The sequence below is a fragment of the Bubalus kerabau genome, chromosome 20 (genome assembly GCF_029407905.1).
Source record: "Bubalus kerabau isolate K-KA32 ecotype Philippines breed swamp buffalo chromosome 20, PCC_UOA_SB_1v2, whole genome shotgun sequence".
Taxonomy (NCBI): domain Eukaryota; kingdom Metazoa; phylum Chordata; class Mammalia; order Artiodactyla; family Bovidae; genus Bubalus; species Bubalus kerabau.
The window spans coordinates 1,997,239-2,018,321 of record NC_073643.1 but is presented as its reverse complement, the minus strand read 5'-3'; the positions used below and the strand labels follow the sequence as shown (position 1 = coordinate 2,018,321).

Sequence of the window (21,083 nt, the reverse complement as noted above, 5' to 3'; positions counted from 1 at the left end):
GCCAACACTTTTTGTTTTCTGCCTATATATATATATGCTAATGGATTTTTAAATATAGATGTGTGTCTATATGACTTAGTATATACATATTTCCTTTTTCTGCCAGCTGAGAGGACCTAGAAGCAGCAACACAACAATGATGATGAACTAACTACCTAGCACACAGATTTTGGTTTCTAAGTACCATTCTCCATTAAAAACGACCAGGGCCCCCTGGAGAAGTGGTTAATTTCAGGGCTGAGACAAGGAAAATGTGAGATAATTCTGGAGTTTCTTTTGTGGCAGAAAGTCAGGAAGTGCTAGGGGAAACCTGAGAGAAGATGGGAACATGTAGAAAGACACAGTAGTCAGCCTGAAAGAGCTCCCGTTATCACAGCTGGAAAAATTTGAGTAATATTTCTGTGGTATTTCCCAAAACTTATAACCTCAGACTACTTATAAGATAACATCAGGCAAACCCAAATTGAAGGACATTCTTTGAAATATTGAACCTGTACTTTTCAAAAGTGTCAAGGTCATAAAAGGCAAGGAAAGACTGAGGAACTGTCACAGAGTAGAAGAAAATAAGGAAACATTACAACCAAAAGCAAAGTGGAATCTTGGATTGAATTTTGGAAGAAATAAAGAACATCAGTGGAAAAACTGGTAAAATCTGAGTAAAGTCTGTAGTTTAGTTAGTGGTATTGTGACAATATTAATTTCTCAATTTTGACAATTGTATTATGGTTCTACAGATATTAACATTACAGGATGCTGAGTGAGGAACATAGGAGAATATAACACAATCATTGCGGATTTTCTGTCCACTGAAAATATGCCTTATGCCAAGTTATGAAAATATATTATGTGTTTAACTTACTTTTTGTGTGTTTCTCATGTGCTGAATGTGTTAAAATCTTATACTATGATGGTAGATAAATCTATTTCTCTTCATAATTGTATCAATGTTTACTTTCTATAGTTAATGTTATATAACTAGGCACATGCAAATTTAAAATTGTTGTATCTATCTGTGAAATAACACTTTATGAACTTTCCCTATTTTTCACTTGTAGTGATTTTTGCCTTGAAATCTATTTTACCTAGTATTAATGTAACTTTAGCAACTTTTTTTTTGTTAGAATTACCCTAAATGTCTTTTTCTAACCTTTTACTTTGAAATTCTCAGCGTTCTTGTACTTCAGAAGTGCCTCTTTAATAATATGTAGTACATTTCTAAAAAATACAGTCTGACAACTTTTGCCTTTTATGATTGTAATCACTAATGTTCCGATTTATAACTGTCATCTTTGTACTTTTTATTGTCTCACCTGTTTTATATGTATTTTCTTGGGCTCCAAAATCACTGAGGACAGTGACTGCAGCCATGAAATTAAAGGACACTTGTTCCTTGGAAGAAAAGCTATGACAAACCTAGACAGCATAAACATGTATAATATCATATAAGAAACGCTCGCCAGTCCAGGTTCCATGCAGAATACAGGATGCTTGGGGCTGGTGCACTGGGATGACCCAGAGGGATGGTTTGGGAAGGGAGGTATGAGGGGGCTTCAGGATGGGGAACACGTGTACACCCATGGCAGATTCATGTTGATGTATGGCAAAACCAATACAATACTGTAAAGTAATTAACCTCCAATTAAAATAAATTAAATTTAAAATAAATAAATAAATAAAGACATCACTTTGCTGACTACAAGGAACTTGCAGCAAAGCTATGGCTTTTCCAGTAGTCATGTACAGATGTCAGAGTTGGACCATAAGGAAGGGTGAGCACCAGAGAATTGATGCTTTTGAATTGTGGTGCTGGAGAAGACTTGAGAATCCCCTGGACTGCAAGGAAATCAAGCAAGTCAGTTCTAAAGGAAATCAACCCTGAATATTCATTGAAAGGATTGATGCTGAAGCTGGAGCTCCAGTAATTCTGCCATCTAATGTGAAGAGCTGACTCATTGAAAAAGATCCTGATGCTGGGAAAGATTGAAGGTAAAAGGAGAAGGGGACAGCAGAGGATGAGACAGATAGCACCACCAACTCAATGGACATAAATTTGAGCGAACTCCAGGAGATAGTGGAGGACAGAGGAGCCTGGTGTGCTTCAGTCCGTTGGGTCACAAAGAGTCAGCACTGTCTTAGCAACTGAACAACAACAACATTTTAAATAAATTCAGTATTAGTCTGGAAGTTAGGGTTAGGACTATAATGCTTCTATATTCCAAGAATTACAATATGCTTTTTCTATTTAACAAAAGGCAATAAATAAATTAAAAATAATATTAGCAAATAAAAGCCTTGTTTGTAGCATGTACTTATTTCTGTGATTTAAGTACTCCCATCATGGCTGATTTCAAGTTACCAACAGTGGGAGTCAGAAATGTCCAGAAATGGCATGTAAGTTTCATACTACTTACACCCTCAATAAATTAAAAGGTCTTAGAAGTACTTTTCTTCCATCTGCTATTATACTATTGTTGACATGTTAACTCTGTGTTAAGTTTCTATTGCTGCTGTAACAAATCATTATAAGCTTAGTGACTTGAAACAACACCATGTATTATCTTCCAGTTCTGTAGTTCAATTCAGATCTCACTGAGCTAAAATCAAGCTGTTGGCAAGTCTTTGCTCCTTGCTAGAGGTCCTAGAAGGGAATCTGTTTCCTTGCTTTTCCAGCTTCTAGAGATGGGCTGTATATTTTGGCTCAGGTCCCTTCCTCATTCTTCAAATCCAGCAACAGTAGATCAAATCCTTGAGAGCATCACCCTGACATTTTATTCTGCCTCCCTTTTCTACATTTAAAGACGCTGTGTAGTGGACATTGTTCTTCCTCCAGTAACCCATATACTCTTCCCTTGTTAAAACCATCTGATTAGTTCCATCTTTAATCTTAATTTCCCTTTGCCATGTAACATAACATATTCACAAATAATATGGGAATTTGGGGGGACTGTACTTTGTCTACTAATCTTGCCCTTAAAATAGTTTTCAGTTCAGTTCAGTTCAATTACTTAGTTGTGTCTGACTCTTTGCGACCCCATGAATCGCAGCACGCCAGGCCTCCCTGTCCATCACCAACTCCCGGATTTAACTCAGACTCATGTCCATCGAGTCAGTGATGCCCGCCAGCCATCTCATCCTCTGTCGTCCCCTTCTCCTCCTGTTCCCAATCCCTCCCAGCATCAGAGTCTTTTCCAATGAGTCAACTCTTCGCATGAGGTGGCCAAAGTACTGGAGTTTCAGCTTTAGCATCGTTCCTTCCAAAGAAATCCCAGGGCTCATCTCCTTCAGAATGGACTGGTTGGATCTCCTTGCAGTCCGAGGGACTCTCGAGAGTCTTCTCCAACACCACAGTTCAAAAGCATCAATTCTTCGGCGCTCAGCCTTCTTCACAGTCCAACTCTCACATCCATACATGACCACAGGAAAAACCATAGCCTTGACTAGATGAACCTTTGTTGGCAAAGTAATGTCTCTGCTTTTGAATATGCTATCTAGGTTGGTCATAAGTTTCCTTCCAAGGAGTAAGCGTCTTTTAATTTCATAGCTGCAGTCACCATCTACAGTGATTTTGGAGTCCAGAAAAATAAAGTCTGACACTGTTTCCACTGTTTCCCCATCTATTTCCCATGAAGTGATGGGACCAGATGCCATGATCCTTGTTTTCTGAATATTGAGCTTTAAGCCAACTTTTTCACTCTCCACTTTCATTTTCATCAAGAGGCTTTTGAGTTCCTCTTCACTTTCTGCCATAAGGGTGGTGTCATCTGCATATCTGAGGTTACTGATATTTCTGCCGGCAATCTTGATTCCAGCTTGTGCTTCTTCCAGCTGAGCGTTTCTTATGATGTACTCTGCATAGAAGTTAAATAAGCAGGGTGACAATATGCAGCCCTGACATACTCCTTTTCCTATTTGGAACCAGTCTGTTGTTCCATGTCCAGTTCTAACTGTTGCTTCCTGACCTGCATACAGATTTCTCAAGAGGCAGGTCAGGTGGTCTGGTATTCCCCTCTCTTTCAGAATTTTCCACAGTTTACTGTGATCCACAGAGTCAAAGGCTTTAGCATAGTCAATAAAGCAGAAAGAGATGTTTTTCTGCAACTCTCTTGCTTTTTCCATGATCCAGCAGATGTTGGCAATCTGATCTCTGGTTCCTCTGCGTTTTCTAAAACCAGCTTGAACATCAGGAAATTCACGGTTCACATATTGCTGAAGCCTGGCTTGGAGAATTTTGAGCATTACTTTACTAGTGTGTGAGATGAGTGCAATTGTGCGGTAGTTTGAGCATTCTTTGGTATTGCCTTTCTTTGGGATTGGAATGAAAACTGACCTTTTCCAGTCCTGTGGCCACTGCTGAGTTTTCCAAATTTGCTGGCATATTGAGTGCAGCACTTTCACAGCATCATCTTTCAGGATTTGAAATAGCTCAACTGGAATTCCATCACCTCCACTAGCTTTGTTCGTAGTGATGCTTTCTAAGGCCCACTTGACTTCACATTCCAGGATGTCTGGCTCTATGTGAATGATCACACCATCGTGATTATCTGGGTCGTGAAGATCTTTTTTGTACAGTTCTTCTGTGTATTCCTGCCACCTCTTCTTAATATCTTCTGCTTCTGTTAGGTCCATACCATTTCTGTCCTTTATTGAGCCCATCTTTGCATGAAATGTTCCCTTGGTATCTCTAATTTTCTTGAAGAGATCTCTAGTCTTTCCCATTCTGTTGTTTTCCTCTATTTCTTTGCATTGATCACTGAGGAAGGCTTTCTTATCTCTTCTTGCTATTCTTTGGAACTCTGCATTAAAATGCTTATATGCTTCCTTTTCTCCTTTGCTTTTCACTTCTCTTCTTTTTACAGCTATTTGTAAGGCCTCCTCAGACAGCCATTTTGTTTGTTTGCATTTCTTTTCCATGGGGATCTTCTTGATCCCTGTCTCCAGTACAATGTCACGAACCTCATTCCATAGTTCATCAGGCACTCTATCTATCAGATCTAGGCCCTTAAATCTATTTCTCACTTCCACTGTATAATCATAAGGGATTTGATTTAGGTAAGACCTGAATGGTCTAGTGGTTTTCCCTACTTTCTAAGTCTGAATTTGGCAATAAGGAGTTCATGGTCTGAGCCACAGTCAGCTCCTGGTCTTGTTTTTGCTGACTGTATAGAGCTTCTCCATCTTTGGCTGCAAAGAATATAATCAATCTGATTTCCGTGTTGACCACCTGGTGATGTCCATGTGTAGAGTCTTCTCTTGTATTGTTGGAAGAGGATGTTCGTTATGACCAGTGCATTTTCTTGGCAAAACTCTATTAGTCTTTGCCCTGCTTCATTCCGTATTCCAAGGCCAAATTTGCCTGTTACTCCAGGTGTTTCTTGACTTCCTACTTTTGCATTCCAGTCCCCTATAATGAAAAGGACATCTTTTTTGGGTGTTAGTTCTAAAAGGTCTTATATGTCTTCATAGAACAGTTCAACTTCAGCTTCTTCAGTGTTACTGGTTGGGGCATAGGCTTGGATTACTGTGATATTGAATGGTTGGCCTTGGAAACGAACAGAGATCATTCTGTCATTTTTGAGATTGCATCTAAGTACTGCACTTCAGACTCTTTCGTTGACCATGATGGCTACTCCATTTCTTCTGAGGGATTCCTGCCCACAGCAGTAGATATAATGGTCATCTGAGTTAAATTCACTCATTCCAGTCCATTTTAGTTTTCTGATTCCTAGAATGTCAGCATTCAGTCTTGCCATCTCTTGTTTGACCACTTCCAATTTGCCTTGATTCATGGACCTGACATTCCAGGTTCCTAAGCAATATTGCTCTTTACAGCATCGGACCTTGCTTCTATCACCAGTCACATCCACAGCTGGGTATTCTTTTTGCTTTGGCTCCATCCCTTCATTCTTTCTGGAGTTATTTCTCCACTGATCTCCAGGAGCATATTGGGCCCCTACCGACTTGGGGAGTTTCTCTTTCAGTATTCTATCATTTTGCCTTTTCATACTGTTCATGGGGTTCTTAAGGCAAGCATACTGAAGTGGTTTGCCATTCCCTTCTCCAGTGGACCACATTCTGTCAGATCTCTCCACCATGACCTGCCCATCTTGGGTTGCCCCACAGGCATGGCTTACTTTCATTGAGTTAGACAAGGCTGTGGTCCTAGTGTGATTAGATTGACTAGTTTCCTGTGAGTATGGTTTCAATGTGTCTGCCCTCTGATGCCCTCTTGCAACACCTACCGTCTTACTTGGGTTTCTCTTACCTTGGGTGTGGGGTATCTCTTCACGGCTGCTCCAGCAAAGCGCAGCCGCTGCTCCTTACCTTGGATGAGGGGTATCTCTTCACCGCTGCCCTTCCTAACCTTCAATGTGGGATAGCTCCTCTAGGCCCTCCTGTGCCCGCGCAGCCACCGCTCCTTGGACGTGGGGTTGGTCCTCCCAGCTGCCGCCCCCGGCCTCTGGCGTGGGGTTGGTCCTCCTAGCTGACGACCCTGGCCTCAGGTGTTGGGTAGCTCCTCCCAGCCGCGGCTTCTGACGTCCGACATGGGATAACTCCTCTCCTCGCTGCCCCTGACCTCAGACGTGGGGTAGTTCCTCTCGGCTGTTCCTGCGCCCTCACAGCCTGGCACTCTCGGCCGCTGCCCCTGACCTTGGACGTGGGGTAACTCCTCTTGGCCGCCCCCCCTTCAGGCATGGGGTCCTCCCGGCTTCTGCCCCTGACCTCGGACGTGGGGTAGCTCCTCACGGCCCCGCTTAGTGCGCCGGTTGCAGCCACCCCAAATACATCCTTATTGTTTTTAAGGCCAACGTTAGTTTAAATTTATCCACGAAGTTACTGCTTCTTGTGCTCTTTATTACCTCTTGCTGCCCAGATCTTCTACCTGCTAATTTTCCTTTTCCCTAGAGTATATTCTTCGTGTTATGCATTTCATTCTTATATAACCAGGTATGGATTTCTTTTTGTTTCTTCTGCTTGAGATTTGTTTAGCTTGTTGGATCTGTGAGTTGTTCCCTTTCATCACTTCTTAGTCATTATGTTTTCAGATATTGCTGCAGGTATTTCAGATATTGCTTCTTCTCCACATTCCCTTCCTTTTTAGCTGGATCATTAATTACATATACATTAAACTTTCTTCATCTTCTGTGTTTCTTAATCATTCATATTTTATCTTTGACTTTTTGTTCCTTTCTAGATAATTTTTTAACTTCTATATTTCAATTTACCAATTTCTTTTCAGTATGTCTAATTTGCAGTTAAACCCACCCATTACACTTGTGATTTTAATTATAATTTATGTTTTGTTATTTTTCAAATCTCATTCACATGTTTTGGTAAATATATTTAAGATTATCTTTTATTTCTTTCAAAGTATTAAACATAGTTACTATAAAATCTATGGATAATAATTCCATTTAGTTAAAATTCTTGAAGGTTTGAGTTTTTTCTCACTCATGGTGCCTTGTTTCTGTTTGTGTTATTTTTGACTATCAGATGCTCATTTTTCTTGGAATTTTATTTCAGAAATTCTTTGAGGCCTGGAATAAAATGTGTATTTTTCCAGAGGGGATTTGTGCTTGTGTCTTCCAGGCTCCTGGAAGGACTCCCAATCCAGAATTTACTCTAAATTTACTTCTCAATTTTCAGATTTCCCAGGTAATATTAATTCAGGCTGTAAACTCATGTGAGGGCCACCTCTCACTTTGATATTCTCAGAGGTTATCCTCCTAAGCCAAACTGGAGACAATCAACTCTCCTCTGAAATGGATGCCAGTTTGCTGCTATTTCACTCTCAATCCTGTGTATACGGCCCTTTGTGGTACCAGCTTTAGACATGGAGGCTGTTCTTTTACAGTTATTGCCTTGGGTGGGTCCTGAGATTTGTTTTCTGTTTCTCAGACTCTCAAATTTTCACTTGGTAAGGCAAAGATCTCCAAGAAGAAAGAGGTTGAAGATACTCTGTAGGTTCACTTTGTTTCTAACCAAAGAATTCTTAACTTCTTATGAACTCATTGGAGAGATTTAATATTTTTAAAATTTCCCAGAGTTTTAAAATTCTTTATAGCATTAGGGTCAAACTGAATAAGATAGTCTGGATTTTTTGATAATCAAAATCCACTCTTTCAGCCCTTTAACTTCAATGTGCTAAGTCACTTCAGTTGTGTCTGACTCTGCAACCTCATGGACAATAGCCCACCAGGCTTCACTGTCCATGGGGTTCTCGGATTTTCCAGGCAAGACTACTGGAGTGGGTTGCCATGCCCTCCTCCAGGAGATCTTGCTGACCCAGGGATCGAGCTTACGTCTCTTAAGTCTCCTGCATTGGCAGGCAGGCTCTTTACAACCAGTGCCACCTGGGAAGACTTTTGCCTCCTTCGGTACATTTATTCCTAGGTATTTTATACTTTTTGTTGCAGTGTTGAAAGGGATTGTTTCCTTCTCTTATTTTTCATTGTTACTGTATAGGGATACATGGGAATTCGGGTCATTAATTTTATATCCTGTGACTTTATGATATTCTTTGATGAGCTCTAGTAATTTTCTAGTGTTATCTTTAGGGTTTTCCATGTATAGTGTCATGTCATCTGCATACAGTAAGAGTTTACTTCTTCTTTTCCAATCTGGTTTCCTTTTATCTCTTTCCTTCTCTGATTGCCATGGCTAGGACTTCCAAAACAATGTTCAATTATAGTGGCAAGAGTGCGCACCCTAGTCTTGTTCCTGATCTTAGAGAAAATGCTTTCAGTTTTTCACCATTGAGAATAATGTTTGCTGTGGATTTGTCATATATGGCCTTTATTAAGTTGACATAGGTTCCTTCTATGCCTACTTTCTAGAGAGTTTTTATCATGATTTGTCGTTGTTCTTTAGTTGCCAAGTCCTGTCTGACTCTTTGCAGCCCCATGGACTGCATGCAGCTCGCCAGGCTTCTCTATCCCTCACCGTCTCCCAGAGTTTTCCCAAATTCATGTCCAGTGAAACAGTGATGCCATTCAACCATCTCAAGCTCTGTCACCCCCTTCTTCAGCCTTCACTCTTTCCCAACATCAGGGTATTTTCCCTATGCCACTCTTGAAGATGGGGTCCTGAAGTTTGCAAGTGTGCAAAGTTACTGCAGCAATGATTTCTTGTCTCTCTGGCAGGCCCAGGCTTTCCCCTGGACTCCCTCAGCTGTGTCATACTGGCCTCCTTAGAGTATATTCATGGCAAGTAACCAGAGTCCTCTCTCTGGGGTCCAGCCCCCAAAGCCTGAGCCTCAGCATCCAACCCCTACTCACCGTGGCAGGTGTGCAAACAGTGTTTTGGCTAGGGAGTGTTGGTTGGCAATGATTTCTATGGTGAACTTTCCACTTTGTTTTCCAAGCACCTGTTGCTGGTTCCCCTCTGAGATTCCAAATCTCCACCTGTCCCTACCTTTAAGGGAGTTTCCAAGTGTGCAGAAAGTGTTTCTCCTTCATAGCTCCCTTCTCAAGACACAGGTCCCTGTCCCAAATCCTTTGTCTATTTACTTTTTTTATATCTTTTGCCCTACATCATTCTGTGGAGATTACCTTGCTTTTTGGAAGTCTAGGGTCTTCTGCCAGTGTTCAGGTGTTCTATAGGGGTTGGTCATATGCAGATGTATTTTTGATGTATTTGTGGGCAGGAAGGTGATATGCCAATTTGACTCTTCTGCCACCTTGTGTGGGTCTCCCAAATAGACTTTAGAACAAAGCCCATGAAGAAAACAATGGACATTACATAATGATAAAGGGAAGAAGAAGGATATATTAAACTCTTTAACATATGCACCCAATAGAGGAGTCCCCAAATATATAAACAAATAATAATAGAAATAAAGAGAGAAATGGACAATAATACAATAATAGTAGGAGACTTTAACAATCTACTGACACCAATGGACAGATATTCCAGAAATAAAATCAATAATGCAATAGAGGACCAAAATGACACAATAGGCCATTTGGACTTAATTGATATCTACAGGACACTACATCCAAATACATATTATTTTCAAGCACACAGAAAAAGTTCTCTAGGGTGGACCACATCTGATGTCACAAAACAAGCCTCAACAAATTCAGTTGGATAGAAATTAAAGCAAGCATCTTTTCCAACCACAGTCATATGAAATTAGAAATCAATTTGCAAAAAGAAAAATGGGAAAAGAACATGTGGAACCTAAACAAAATACTACCCAAAAAATCCAATCAGTCAATTATGAACTCAAAGAGGAAATCAGAAAATACCTCAAGACAAATGACAATGAAAACATAGTCTTATAAAATGTATGGAGTGCAGAAAAGCAGTTTTAAGAGGGAAGTTCATAGCAATATAGGCCTTCCTCCAGAAACAAACAAACAAAAACTCAAATAGAAAAATCTAACCTACCACCTAAAAGAATTGGGAAAAGAAGAACTAACAGAACCTAAAGTCAGCAGAAGGAAGGAAATAATAACAATCAGTGAGGAGATAAATATATATTAATATTAAAAACAATAAAAATGATCAATGAAACTAAGAGCTGATTTTTAAAAAGGTAAAGCCAACAAACCTTTAGCCAGATTCATCAAGAACAGAGAGAGAGAGAGGACCCAAATAAACAAAATAAGAAATGAAAGAGGAGAAGTAACAACCTCAGGAAAAAAAAAATCATAAAAGAAAGCTATTAACAGTTATATGCCAACAAATTGGTCCACCTAGAAGAAACAGACAAGGTTCTAGAAATATAGAGCCTGCCAAAACTGAGTAAAGAAAAATTAGGTAATTTGAACAGGCCAATCACTAGAAGTGAAATAGAATTTGCAATAATAATAATAAAAACTCCATGTGAACAAAATTCCAGGATTGGACAACTTCTCCAGGGAATTCTACCAAACATACAAAGAATTTACACCTATCCTCCTCAAAATATTCCAAAAAATTGAAGAGAAAGGAACACTTCCAAATTCATTCTATAAAGTCACCAGCACCTTGATACCAAACTCAAAGGCACCACACAAAAAAAGAAAGATAGAAAGAAAAAAGAAAATTACAAGTGAATATCTTTGATGATTATAGATATAGAAATCCTCACAAAATGTCAGCAATCTAAATCCAACTATACATAAAAAAGGATCATACACCATGATCAAACTGGATTCATTCCTAGTCAAAAGTGTGGTTCAACTTATTCCTTATTGAGTTATGGTTGACAGTGTGTTTCTAGGAAAATTTTTTAGGTAATCCAATTCATTGGTATACATCTGTTATAATGTTCTCTAAAATTATTTTTGTTTCTGTAAAATCTATAGTAATGCCCTCACATTTACTTCTGATTTTAGTAATTTGAGTCTTCCTTTGTTTTTTCTTAGTGAGTTGAGCAAAGATTTGTTAATTTTGTTGATCTTTTCAAAAAGTCAACTTCTTAAAAAATATTTGGCTATGCTGGGTCTTAGTTGTGGCATGTGGGATCTTCTATCTTCATTGCAACATGTGGAATCATTTTAGTTTAGGCATAAGGGATCTTTAGTTGTGGCATACGAACTCTTATTTGGCATGCAGGATCTAGTTTCATGACCACGGGTCAAACCCAGGACCCAAGCACTGGGAGCACAGGATTTTAGCCAGTAGATCATCAGGGAAGTCCCAGAATCAACTTTTTACTTCATGGATTTTTCTCTCTAGTTTATCCTCTACTCTTTATTTTCTCTGTCCTAATCTTTAATTTTTTTTTTTTTCCATTTTGCTAGCTTTGAGTGCTCTTCATTTTTTTGTTTGTTTGTTTTGTTTTTCCTTAAGATACAGAGTTAGGTTATTAATTGGAGATCTTTCTTCTTTAACACAGATATTCACAAGTATAAAATTCCTTCTTAGCCTTGATTTTGCTGTGTCACATAAGCTTTAACATACTGTGTGTCTTATTTTTATCATGGTATTTCCTAATGTTCCTTATGATTTATTATTTAATCCACTGGTTTTTAGAGTCAGTTTTTTAATTTCCACATATTTGTGAATTTTCTAGTTTTCCTTCTTTTTTCTAGTCTCATTCCACTGTGATCAGAAAAGTAACTTTGCAGTATCTTTAAAGATCTTTAAGGATGATTTGTCTTTTACAAATTTGGCCTAACATAGGGTCTATTCCAAACAATGTACCATGTACACTTGAGAAGAATGTGTACTCTGCTGTTATTGAGTGGAGTGTACTGTATATGTCTGTGTGGACTCCCATATCAGTAAACAAATTATGTTGCTGCCATCAGTGTCTATAGCCACCCCAGACTTTATATCCCAAGGAAATTCAGGAGGGTTAAGAACAGGATACTGGTCTTAGACAGTTAAGGTGCTCAGCAAAGGAATATTTTTAATGAGCCTATACTCTTGAACCTTGCCATACATAGAAAAGTGCTAAATTGATTAACTTGAGATGTCTGGGTTTTCTTGAATTAATCGTCTTTTGAAGTTCTGACTACCTGGTTTTTGTTGCAAAACTTCTATATGTCCTGTCTCCTCCCTTACCTCTTCAGAGCAGTCCCTCACAGCTATATGAAAGGCTGTCTTCTGGAATTAAGTCCTCAGAAAGCCTTAAAACATCATTGCCAGCTCTTAGATTGTGCACTTTTTTCAGTTGACACCTGTTAAGTAAAACTGACTTGTAGTACTGTTTAAGTTATCTATTTTCTTTTGCCTGGTTCTAACTACTATTGAAAATGATTACTGAAGTATTCAACTATGACTGTGGAACTATTTTCCCTTCAATTCTGTGAATGTTTGCTTCATTATATTTTGAGGCTCATTTTTGTACATATATGTTTATAATTAGGTCTTGTTGAATTAACTTTTGTTTACTACATAATGTCTTTATCCTTTGTAAGTTTTAAAACTGAAGTCTATTTTGTCTGCATTAGTATAGCCTACCCAGCTTTCGTTTGGTTAATATTTACATGGAATATCTGTTTCCATCCTTTCATTTTCAGTCTTCTATCTTTACATCTAAAGTGAGTCTCTTGAAGACTATATATTTGGATCATTTTTCTAATCCATTCAGCTATCTCTGCCTTTTGATCAGTTTGATCCATTTACATATAAAATAACTACTTGTGAGGAGGAACTTCTTACTGTCACTTTGCTACTTTTGAAAAAGTCTTATAGGTTTTTGTGTTTTTTTTTGGTCTCTATTACTGCCATCTTTTCTATTCAGCTTTTCGTTTTTTGTAATGACATGTTTTTAGTTCCCTTCTCACATATACTTTTCTGTATATTCTATAGATATTATCTCTGTGGTGACCATGAGGAATACATATAACATTCTAATGTTATTAACAATCTAATTTGGATGATACCAACTTAGCTTCAGTTGCATACAAAAACTCTACTCCCTAAAAGTTCTGTTTCCCCTTTATGTTAATATCACAAATTACATCTTTATATGTTGTATGCCCAATAATATATTTATAATATGTATTTTTAAAGTCTTGTTGGAAATAAAAAATGGAATTGCTATCAAAATTAAAATAATATTGCCCATGCATTACTTTTATATTGCCCATGGATTTCTTTTTTGGATTATTACATCTTCATACTGCTGTGAGTTACCGTCTAGCATCTTTTCATTTCAAACTGAAGGACTGATTTTTACCATTTCTTACAGGTCAGGTAGTATACAAATAAAGTCTGCTCTGCTCCTTCCAGTTCAAGGTGATAGGAATGTAGGGAATGGAAAATAGGATGCTACCATCTCAAGACCAAGACCACTGCCACACTAGAGAATGAGTAGGGCAATGGAATCTGAAAATGCCACAAAACTTTTGTGTCATTTTAAAGATGGCTTTTTCTTGCTTGAATGTTTGCTTGGTTCCTATGAATCTTTGATTTTTTTCAGAGTATCTACAAAATTAGTTCAGACAACTTGTTTGCTTTCTTCATGTTTCTTTCTATGGGAAAAGGAGAGCTTGGAACTTCCTAGTCTGCCATTTTGTCAAAATACTGTTTTTTAATCTATTAAATTTGCAATGATAAAGAAATAATAAAATTTATTGAGAGTTTTGGCAAACTGGCACCATCATCGGTGTTGGTGACTGCTGGGACAGCAATGTCTATGTGTGTGTGTTAGTATGTATATGTGTGTGTGTGGGTGTGTCTGTGTGCATGCATAAGTATATATGTGTGTGTGTGTTTGTGTAATTAAGTACACAAATACAAACAGAGATTATATATGTATCTGAAGAGACCTAAAATACTAGTATCATCTGGCTCCTGGGAACTTAGCTTAAGGAAATACTCATGGGTATATATACAGAGTTTTTGCTATATTTATAGTCCACATTCTCTATAATAATGAAATACTGGAAGCAAAATTTTGTCTAATAATATGTATGGAAAAAGTGAAAGTGTTAGTCGCTCAGTCATGTCCAACTCTGTGACCCCAAGACTGTAGGACTGCAGCCCACAAGCCTGCCCACCAGGCAAGAATACTGGAGTGGGTTGCCATTTCTTCCTCCAGGGGATTTTCCCGACCTGGGAATCAAACCTGTGTCTCCTGCACTGTAGGTGGATTCTTTACCATTGGGGCTACCAGGGAAGCCCAAAGTCATAGGTGTGGAGCCCTGTACGAAGGTCACAGGACAAAAACCTCTAGACCTGACCAAGCCTCATAGCAACTGTTGCCTTGAGCCTCTGGATCTAAACAGACCAGTTCCTTGACCCCATATTAGGTAAAATGTCCACCCTATTACCCACCCTGAGCTTCAATTCCTAGATCAGGAAGATGCCCTGGAGAAGGAATAGGCTACCCACGCCAGTAGTCTTGAGCTTCCTTGGTAGCTCAGCTGGTAAAGAATCTGCCTGCAATGAGGGAGATCTGGGTTCGATCCCTGGGTTGGGAAGATCTCCTGGAGAAGGGAATGGCTACCCACTCCACTTCTGGCCTGGAGAATTCTATGGACTGTATAGTCCACAGGGTTGCAGAGTTGGCCACAACTGAGTGGCTTTCACTTTCACTTTTCATTACCCACCCTATAGAACCCTAACCAATCACCTAATGCCACCATTCCAGTAGGAATTTTCTGTGTCTTGAGGCTATAAAAATTGGCTATAAGCCTGCGAAAGGGTTCTGGTCTTTCTCGGGCCGGCCTTCTGTTCTAACAGTGCCTCCCACTCTAATAAACTTTATTCTCCTCTCATTCTGCCTCACATATGAAAATTATTTTCCAATCCACACATGGACCACAACAATAGGGATTTGTTAAAACATATGATGGTCCACCATGCAGTGAAATGCTACATACCTAGTATAACTCATATTGAAGAAGAATATTTACTTTCATTGAACTAATACTAGTCAGTATTTCAAAACATATTTTAAAACCAACAGCTTATTTTAAAAAACACTGGACCTCCTCTGCTCCAATGGCAACCACTGCTGCCTGGAATCAGGCCACTTTATCAGTTGCCCATTCCCCAAACTCTTCTTTAACCCTCTAAGATTTACACCTACTTTGGGTCTTACAAACCCCTGTAGCTTTACTTTTCAGCTCACACTTACAGAGCGTTATCTTCTGAACTCAAGGCATCAATTGTGACATTCCATTTTACTGAAGGAAAGAGGATTCTCAAAACATCGGATGGGTTCTCTGGAGGTTAAGAGGCTGAGAAATGGAGTGTTTCCTCCCATACATTAAACAAGAATGTCACAGTCACCAGTGATTACAGCTACCATATATGGTGAGCTGGTGAGCCACGAGGGGACTCAGGAAGGAAAGAATACCTGCCATCCCAATGTTCACTGCAGTACTATTTATAATAATTAGGACATGGAAGCAGCCTATATGTCCATCAACAGAAGAATAGCTAAAGAAGCTGTGGTACATATATATAATGGAATATTACACAGCCATAGTAAGGAATGCATTTGAGTCTGTTCTAATGAGGTGGATGAACTTAGAGCCTATTATATAGAGTGAAGTGAGTCAGAAAGAGAAAAACAAATGTTGTATATTAATGCATATATATGGAATCTAGAAAGATGGTACTGATGAACCTACTCGCAGGGCAGCAATGGAGACACGGACATAGAGAACAAACTAATGGACATGGTGCGGGGGGTGGGGGGAGGGAGAGAATGGGACAAATGGAGAGAGTAACATGGAAACATATACGCTTGTTATTCAGTCACCAAGTTGTATCCAACTCTTTGTGATCCTATGGGCTGCAGCACGCCAGGCTTTGCTGTCCCTCATCATCTCCCAGAGTTTGCCCAAGTTCATGTCCATTGAATTGGCGATGACATCCAACCATCTCATCCTCTGTACACTACTCTACGTAAAATAGACAGCCAATGGGAATTTGCTGTATGACTCAGGGAACTCAAATGGGGACTCTGTAACAACCTAGAGGGGTGGGATGGGGTGGGAGGCGGGAGGTGGGAGGGAGGTTCATGAGGGAGAGGATGTAGGTATACCTATGGCTGATTCACGATGATGTGTGGCAGAAACCAACACAATATCATAAAGCAATTATCCCTCAATTTAAAAAAAAACAAACAAACAACAGAATATATGCCATCTAGCAGCTGTCAGACTGCAGTCACTACCTACAGTGAACCTCCAGGAAGCTCAGGATGTAAAAATAGGATACTGGCCCCAGAAAGCTAGAGTACATATCAAAGGAATGGTTTCAGGAAGCCCAGACTCTTATATCTCTCCATACATAGAAAAGTGCTAAATTCCTTAACTTGGGTTATCTAGTTTTCTTTAATGATAACCTTTTGATATTCAGACTACCTATCCTTTGTTACAAAACTTCTATATAACTTGGCTCCTCCCCTCACCTTCTCCAAGCAGTTCTCCAGGCTTAAATTCCTAAAAATTCCCACTGTATAAAACATAACTCTCAGCTTTTATGTTGTTAATCTTTAAGTCAACAAGGCCATCTACCAGGCAATGTATTAATCACTTTACAAATATTAACTCATTCAATCCTTATAGAGATGAAGGGCCCTATCATTATCCTCGTTTTTCAACTGGGAAGGTTCTATCTTCCTAAGGTTCCACAGATGATAATTAGTAGAGGTGAGATTTCAATCCAGGTGTTTTGGCTCCAGAGCCAAGGCTTTCAGTCACAACTTTATTGTCTCTTAACTCTTATTATTAGTAAAAATAATGAAATAATGATTAATACTATTTAATATAACACAGAAGTGTAATCAATGATGATTTTCATTGTCCAGAGCTTTTTACTAAGTGTTCTTACTTACAAGAGCTCATTTACCTCTGAAAACTCATTTTGTTGAGACAAGAACTGAGGTTCAAGTACCCATCATTGATGCTGTGAAACCCACTGCAAGAATTCCAGAGCCATTACTATGGATAAATAGTATAATGTAAAGAATAATAAAAATGTGCCCCCACAGTCCTCAAGCCTTCACAATGTGATTTTACACATCTTTTACAATGGATAACTGACTCCGAAGCCAACATTCATGCAACACAGTACACCAAGTAAGAAATAGTGAAGTTACTGTTTTGCTTAATAACAACACATCTTCACACACCAGCGCTAAAGGATTTTCTTAAGGAAATCAAACTCAAATCTGGGAGGTTCTGACTTCACCAGGGTCCTGCAGCTGTTTAGTGGCCCCAGGGCAGGTTCTCCCGCTGGTTTGGCACCGAAGGCGTCTTCCAGCGACTGCTGGCCTCTAGGCAGCGGTGCACCTGAGCAGGTGGGAGGATCAGGCCTGCGGGTCGCGCACCGCCCTCGTTCTCGGTGCCACCCAGCGCCGTCAGCGCGCCAACTGCCCCCCGCCCCCAACTCTGGGCCGCTCGGAGCGGGCCCTGGACCCCCTCCCGAGGCCCCACCGCCCTAGACGCTCAGAACTGATGCCTGGCTTCAGCCTCATCTGGCCGCCGGCGCGCTCACACCCTTCTCCGGCTGACCCCGGGCCCTCCCCGCCGTCCCCGCCGCCTGCTGGTGGAGTCGGGCCGGCGAGAGGCCCCTCCCCGGCGGAGCGGCTCAGCGCGGAGGAAGCACAGGCTGCGCGAGTACCGAGGCCTCGTCGCGCTCATGGCGTCGTCCGGGTGAGTACGGCGCTCGCGGCCGCGCCGGTGCGGGCTGCGCGGTGGGTGCTCCGGCCCACCGCCCGCGGCCTTCCCCGGCTCGCGGCTCCGGACCCCCACCCACCCGGCCCTGCGGCCCTCTGCTGCCGACCTTGGTCGCGGGCGGCCGAGGCGGGGGCAGGGGCGGGCTGGGGGCGCGGGCTGAGGCTCTGAGCGTGGGGGGCGGGATCGGGGTCCCGGGCCGCGGAGGCGGGCAGCGCGGGGGGACGAGGGCTTGGAGCGCGGGCGCGGCAATTCCCCACCCCCACTGGCGCCCGGGGCCTGGAGCCGCAGCGCCCGGAGCTCGGCTGGGGTTTGCCACCCTGCCTTCCGCATCTGTTTTCTCCTCTTGTTCTCGTTAGAGTTGATGCTGGGCTCTCATCGCAGTCAGGACGCAGCCTGAATGTACCCGAACGTCGGGGGGTAAGGGCAGGGTCAGCCCTCGACTTGGCCAGGTCGGGGCCTCCTTCTTGGTCTGGGCCGTGGGCCTGGTTACAGTGGCTACCGCGATTCCGACATCACCTCCATTCTACCGTCTTGGTATTAAAATGTTCTTTTAGGAAGTGATGGTGACACACGGAGTTTGTAATTAAAAAAATTTTTTTATTGCAAAGTAAAACCTCAGCAGTTCATTATGATCATGAAAGCTAGGATTGACAGAATTAATCAAACAGCTATGCTTAACAGAGGAGGAAAATTAGTCTCAAGGTCATTGCTTTAGTTGTTACTAGTATTCATTTGACTATTGTCCACTGTTGAGAGTGACATAGACCTAGTGGCTGCGATAGCGATTCAAGTTGTAGATCCTTTAACATCTCAAAGGGCTTTTACCTGTTCGTGGTGTGGGGGTGGGGTTGCTGCGAGGTAGAAATGATGGATATTACGACCCTTACAGGGGATGGAAGTTCACTCATGCCATGCCTTAATGAACTGACTCAGTGGAGTGGGTCTTAATGGAGCAAGCTGGATTTGACTCCAGCCAAGTCATGGGCATTTTCCATCTACCTGCTGCCTTTCTAGGTTTGGGGAGCAGCAGTCAGAAGTACCCAGTACTTTGAGGTTGTAAATGTAATAAACAGTCATTCCTCAGAAGGCCAGGTTGATTCACCCAGAGGTTCAAGGTCCCACTGTGTTGCTGGCCCTCTTGTCAGGAAAGGGTGAGGCAGGGCAGACTGGAAGCAGCAAGGGCTGGCTGAGCCTGTGTGGGGCTTCCATGAGGCCTTTTAACAAGGTGCATTTGGTGTCCACTACTTTGTAGTCATGGGTCAGAGGTGGACTTAATGCTGGGCTGGTATGCCCTTCTATGAGCCAATAGTCCCTAAACTGTGTCCCTGTGGTAGATCATATAAGTGCAGATTTGATATTTGCAGTTTGAAGTATTTTTGAGTGATCTCATAAGTCTGCAGTTGTTACTTATTTCCTAGAGGTACCCATTTGAAAACTGAGGTCACATTTTTAGTATACTTTATTTTCATTTCATGGAAAGAACTATGTACTTACTATGGTATGTACAAATTTGGGAATAGTCCGCATCTCCAGATGTCTGCAGGTTTTGCTGATAGACCAGTGTTTAGCCAGGCAGACCTGGTTTTCTAAGATCCTTTGGCCTTTCCAAGTCAGTCTACTAGATTAGGTGCTGCAGAAATAAGTCCAGAGATTCAGGGCAGGGATGGGAGGGGAGCCATGATTTCTGCTGGGCTGTTTATGGATGAGCCTCCAAACCTAGTGTTCTTTTCTAAGTGACAATTTCCATAAGAGGGTTGGTAAGGAAAGAAGAACTTCTGACAAGTTTTGAGGACCTTACCAATGTGCTAGGCATTATACAAAAGAAAATGGCAAAATGAAGTCATGAAAGGGAAAAGATATATTTGAGATGACTCACAGCTCAGTGTGTTTGGAGCTACGTAGAGATAAGGCCAGAGATGGAAGCAGGGTCAAACTGCAGGATCAGATCAGATCAGTCGCTCAGTCGTGTCCGACTCTTTGCAACCCCATGAATCCCAGCACGCCAGGCCTCCCTGTCCATCGCCAACTCCCGGAGTTCACTGAGACTCACGTCCATCGAGTCAGTGATGCCATCCAGCCACCTCATCCTCTGTCGTCCCCTTCTCCTCCTGCCCCCAATCCCTCCCAGCATCAGAGTCTTTTCCAATGAGTCAACTCTTCACATGAGGTGGCCAAAGTACTGGAGTTTCAGCTTTAGCATCATTCCTTCCAAAGAAATCCCAGGACTGATCTCCTTTAGAATGGACTGTTTGGTTCTCCTTGCAGTCCAAGGGACTCTCAAGAGTCTTCTTCAACACCATAGTTCAAAATAATCAATTCTTTGGCACTCAGCCTTCTTCACAGTCCAACTCTCACATCCATACATGACCACAGGAAAAACCATAGCCTTGACTAGATGGACCTTTGTTGGCAAAATAATATCTCTGCTTTTCAATATGCTGTCTAGGTTGGTCATAACTTTCCTTCCAAGGAGTAAGTGTCTTTTAATTTCATGGCTGCAGTCACCATCTGTAGTGATTTTGGAGCCCAAAAAAATAAAGTCTGACACTGTTTCCACTGTTTCCCCATCTATTTCCCACGAAGTGATGGGACCGGATGCCATGATCTTCGTTTTCTGAATGTTGAGCTTTAAGCCAACTTTTTCACTCTCCTCTTTCACTTTCATCAAGAGGCTTTTGAGTTCCTCTTCACTTTCTGCCATAAGGGTGGTGTCATCTGCATATCTGAGGTTATTGATATTTCTCCCGGCAATTTTGATTCCAACTTGTGTTTCTCCCAGTCCAACATTTCTCATGATGTAGTCTGCATAGAAGTTAAATAAGCAGGGTGACAATATACAGCCTTGACGAACTCCTTTTCCTATTTGGAACAAGTCTGTTGTTCCATGTCCACTTCTAACTGTTGCTTCCTGACCTGCATACAAATTTCTCAAGAGGCCGATCAGGTGGTCTGGTATTCCCATCTCTTTCATAATTTTCCACAGTTTATTGTGATCCATGCAGTCAAAGG

At 41.2% G+C, this 21,083-nt stretch overlaps 1 protein-coding gene across 3 annotated transcripts in view; it reads left to right on the top strand.

Moving 5' to 3' along the window:
• URGCP (upregulator of cell proliferation) overlaps positions 1 to 21,083 on the top strand; it is a 99,788-nt gene that overhangs the window by 48,847 nt on the left and 29,858 nt on the right. Inside the window, exon 1 of one of the 3 annotated variants that reach the window (XM_055558112.1) lies at positions 17,699 to 18,050. The exons of 1 other annotated variant lie outside the window; for it this stretch is intronic. In XM_055558112.1, coding sequence (XP_055414087.1) covers positions 18,037 to 18,050 — 14 coding nt within the window. In that variant the 5' untranslated portion in view covers positions 17,699 to 18,036. Of the gene's footprint in view, positions 1 to 17,698; positions 18,051 to 18,336; positions 18,492 to 21,083 lie in introns of those variants that run through there. One more of the 3 variants, XM_055558110.1, reaches the window with a different exon arrangement.